Source organism: Arachis ipaensis, chromosome B02 (genome assembly GCF_000816755.2).
Source record: "Arachis ipaensis cultivar K30076 chromosome B02, Araip1.1, whole genome shotgun sequence".
Lineage (NCBI taxonomy): Eukaryota > Viridiplantae > Streptophyta > Magnoliopsida > Fabales > Fabaceae > Arachis > Arachis ipaensis.
Genome location: NC_029786.2, coordinates 108630560 through 108635156, shown reverse-complemented (window position 1 = coordinate 108635156; position 4597 = coordinate 108630560). Strand labels below are relative to the sequence as shown.

Genomic DNA, 4597 nt, shown 5'->3' with positions numbered 1-4597 from the left:
CATATATAATATATAATAGATTTTTCATACTATGTTGAAAGTAACCATGATAAATTGATAATAAAAAAGTAACAGAAGAGACTTAATATGTTTGTGCAGGTAATATTACAATTCTAAATAATGAAAAGCTACGACACCATATTAATTAATTAACTGGTGAAACAAATACAAGAAAATTGTAAATATGCATGTGTAGCTTTATATAGTCATGCAAAACCAAGTGCTTCACCACTTGAATTGTTACAATTAAGAAGTATCTATTTGCACCTTCTAGAGGACGGAAACAGATGCAAATTGATTGCAATAATGTGGAAGAAGGAATGAAAATTGTAAAATATATTTCATGTACTAATGATTAGTCAAGGACAAAGGCAACGGATGGGAGGCAGATTCGTGACTTGGACCATATGTAATTAGGTCCGTTTGGGTAAATAACTTAAATAAGTTCTTTGGAAAAAGAGCTTAAAACATAATGACTTTTATTAATAGCAGCTTATAAATAAATTATTTTGTGTTTGGATTTTTAGTTATAAAAGTACTTATTTTAAAGTTGTAGTGTTTGGATAAATAACTCAAAAAATAATTTTTTTTTACAAAAGAGGATGAATATTAAAATAACGATGATAACAAATATTTTCCAATATTGAATGTTGATTTTACCTAATCTAATCACTAATATTGTGTATGATATGGTAGGTGAAAATAAAAAATAACTATAAAATGTATCAATGTATATTTTGTTGCTGTTTTTTATTTTACTCCTATTAGAACTCCCTTCTCCTTTATTGAGGTCAAGAACTTGCTATAATTAACTATGAAAATAATAGCAAGCTATAAAATCACATGTGAAAAAAATAAAATTAAAACTAAAATTTCATACTACAGTTAAATACAACTTTAATAATAAAAAATAGAGCGATAAAATGATAAAAAAAATATTTAGAAGGAATATATGCAGTAGGTTGTTCAGATGCAATATTGTCTGAAAATGAAAATGGTGGTAGAGGATCAATACTTTTATCAGATGAATCATTATGTGAAAATGATGGTGATGTTTGGAACATTGCATGAGAATAATGGTGGAATGATGGTGAAAGGCCAGTGCTTCTAGCAGACCTTGAGTGAAAATGGTGGTGAAGAGTCAATATTTTTCACAGAGTCAAGAAGGAAAGTTTTTTTGTTTTGAAATTAATTTAAAAAAAAAAAAGTAGTAGAATGACTTATCAAAAAGCTGAGAAGTCATATATTTCTACTTCTTCAAAAAGCTGTAAATTAACTTTTCCGAAAGTTAAAAGCTTTTTTTAAAATGATACCAATCACAGAGATTATGACTTTTCATAATCCAAAAGTCAAAAAAAGTAACTTCTGCTACTTCCCAAACGAGCTCTTATTAGGGGATAAAGTTCACTTCTGCTTGTTGGTAATAAGTTACAAATAATTCTAATTGAAATTTTACATGCATATATAAGAATCAAGGTAGCGAAAACTTTAATGTTAATATATAATAATTAATTACGTGGCTTTTTAAGCGATTAAGAATTATTGAAGATGATGAAGGCAAATGAAGTGCGTAAGCTAAGCATTAGTTTCGGGTTGGTTACGTTTTCAGTTATGAGCTATAGACTCGCTACATGTTTGTGTTTAATTTGGACCATAATCACAATAATGGATCATCTAGCTAAGCAACACCAGCAACTAATTGCACTATGCATGCTCCCTCTTTCCGTTCTACTATTCTCTTGAATGTTCTTTTTACGTAAAACATAACATGGAGGCCCTCTTGAGGCTTGGATCTAAATCTTCTGATGCATTTCGTCGAGAAGGCCAATCTTGGTAATTAATAACCAAATTCATCTTTTATTTCGATTAATTGTTATAGACATGAGAATCACAGATCAAAATGTTTGTTAATTTTGTAGGCATTGTACAACGGGGCTCCCAAGTGATCTTACCATTGAAGTAGGCCAAGTAACTTTTTTCCTCCACAAGGTGCATGCCAAATATGCTTTAATTTCATGCAACACCTTAGAGATCAGAGGTAGTATGTTTGTTCATTAATATGTAAAGCTTGATGCACGCATGCAGTTCCCATTGCTTTCTAGAAGTGGATTGCTCAAGAAACTCATCAATGACTCCTCAAAGGAGGAGGAAGAAGGAGCAAGCTGTGTTTTGCAACTTCATGATGTCCCCGGAGGAGACAAAACATTCGATCTTGTAACAAGGTTTTGCTACGGCGTACTAATCGAAGTCGTGGCGTCTAATGTAGTACCTCTAAGATGTGCAGCAGAGTATCTAGAAATGAATGAAAACTATGGGGAATCCAACCTCATTGGACATACAGAGTCTTTTCTCAATCAAGTTCTCAGCAATTGGCTAGACACAATAAAAGCTCTCCAATCATGTGAAGAGGTTATGTCTTATGCACAACAACTCAACATAGTTTCCAGATGCATTGATTTCTTGACCCTCAAGGCATGTCCTGACCCTATGCCCACAATGGCTGAAGCTGATTCCTTGAATGAAAAAGATAAATCACAAACCAAAGGTGATGACTGGTGGTATGAGGATCTATCATTGTTGAGTTTACCACTATACAAGAGACTAATTTTGTCCCTCGAATCGAAAGGTATGAAACCTGAGAATATTGCAGGGTCCTTGATACGTTATATTACAAGATATGTACCCTTGATGAATAGGCAATCGAGCTTCAAGGAAAAGAACAACAACAATGATGTGAATCAAGGGACAAATTCCGAAGCAGATCAAAGAGCTATGGTTGAAGAAATTGTGGCAATGCTTCCAAGTAAGAAAGGTGTAACACCTTCCAAGTATTTGCTTAGAATGCTAAGAACAGCTATGCTTCTGCATGCAAGTCAGGCATGCATAGACACTTTGGAGAAAAAGATTGGCTCTCAACTTGAACAAGCCATGCTTGTTGATCTTCTGATTCCAAACATGGGGCAACCGGCTGAGACACTTTACGATACAGATTGCATTCAGAGGATTATAGATCATTTTCTGTCCATATACTTGCCTGCAACTGCATCAACTACTCCGTGCATAAGCATGCATGAAGAAGGGCCATTGGCGAGTGCAGCTGATTCACTAACACCTATGACAATAGTAGCCAACTTGGTAGATGCATATCTTGCTGAGGTGGCTCTTGATGTAAATTTCAAATTGCCAAAGTTTCAGGCCCTTGCAACTGCAATTCCAGAATATGCTAGGCCTATAGATGATGGTTTATATCATGCTATAGATGTGTATCTCAAGGTAACACCATGTTGCAATCTAAATATACATGGTGATATATATGCTGATATTTATAATGTAACACATTGATCTATGACAACTAATACAGGCACATCCTTGGCTAGTGGATTCCGAGAGGGAGCAATTCTGTAGACTCATGAACTGCCAAAAGCTGTCATTGGAAGCAAGCACACATGCAGCACAAAATGAGAGATTGCCACTCAGAGTAATTGTGCAGGTCCTCTTCTTTGAACAACTTAGACTCAGAACATCAATATCTAGCTGGTTATTTGATGACACACATAACTTTGAGAACGCACAACAACAAAACAGCCTTAATGGAAATAATCTTGGTCACTTAAGGAGTGCTAATAACGGTCAAGTAGACCCTTCACAACAACAAGGTGGTGGAAACTTGAGGGAACGTGTCTCAGAGCTTGAAAAGGAATGCACCTGTATTAGGAAAGAGCTCCATAAGCTAGCTAAGAGTAAGAGAGGTTGGAACATTTTCCAAAGAATCTTCTTTAGAAAAAGGTCTTGTTAGTAGTGTTGCAATATCAACATATATTATGTACTATTGCGCCGACTGAATGGAAAAATCAATTCTTTGACATTGTTGACATGGTTCACTCAAAGTCATAGCTTATTCTTAAGTAGAGATCATGTTTAATTAAGCGGATACTTCTCTCTTGGACAAGGTGCATTACTATGCACTAAAGTCATCTAATAGCTACATTTAAATGATAGGAGATTAAAATTTTTAAAGATTTAAATTCAACTTTTAAATATCCTAAGTGCATGATGTAGTTAAACTTGGCATTGCCTTTTTCTTAACAAACCATAACCCGCTACAACACTTGAGTTCCTAATGGGTTTTAATTTGTGACGCCAAAAAGTGTTTCCTTTCTCAATCCAGAGTCCAGTCTCTGACTCTAGCTCAGTCAAGCAGAAGCAGCCAGCAACTCGCCCAGGTTCGTGCGTCGTTGTCGTCTCTTCCTGGCCTCCCTGTGGTTCGTGATGGTGAGTCCCTGTCTTCCCCCGGTTCCCTCTTTTCCAATTTTCACTAGTTCACAGCTTCTTGCCTTCTTCATCCAATTACCTAATTTGCCAGTTTCCTATGATTTTAATAATAAAGTTGATTTAGGGTTTGAATTTTTTATAAGCTAATTAATTTTCCATTTTACTGCTATTGTAATTATAAAGTTTTTTTAGGTGTAGTTGTAATGTTCTTGCTGTAATTGTAATTATAAAATTGATTGAAGTTTTGAATTTTAGATAAACTAATTAATTTGCCATTTCGCTGTAACTGTAATTGTAACGATGTTGGCGGTTGCTCTTACTCTTT

General features: G+C 34.7%; 1 protein-coding gene across 1 annotated transcript; it reads left to right on the top strand.

Annotated features, from left to right (window-relative positions):
• On the top strand, positions 1582 to 3845 carry LOC107628086 (BTB/POZ domain-containing protein At5g03250-like). The gene is made up of 3 exons (XM_021116769.1): positions 1582 to 1833; positions 1920 to 3273; positions 3362 to 3845. The coding sequence occupies exons 2-3, from the start codon at positions 2080 to 2082 to the stop codon at positions 3794 to 3796; spliced, it is 1629 nt and encodes a 542-aa protein (XP_020972428.1). The 5' UTR covers positions 1582 to 1833; positions 1920 to 2079; the 3' UTR covers positions 3797 to 3845.

What these genes read in the sequence shown, in the direction of transcription:
- LOC107628086 (XM_021116769.1), top strand. Translation starts at nt 2,080, where the DNA reads ATGCAGTTCCCATTGCTTTCTAGAAGTGGATTGCTCAAGAAACTCATC. An exon ending in CTATAGATGTGTATCTCAAG is followed by an intron (nt 3,274 to 3,361) that starts GTAACACCATGT and finishes CAACTAATACAG; the next exon opens with GCACATCCTTGGCTAGTGGA.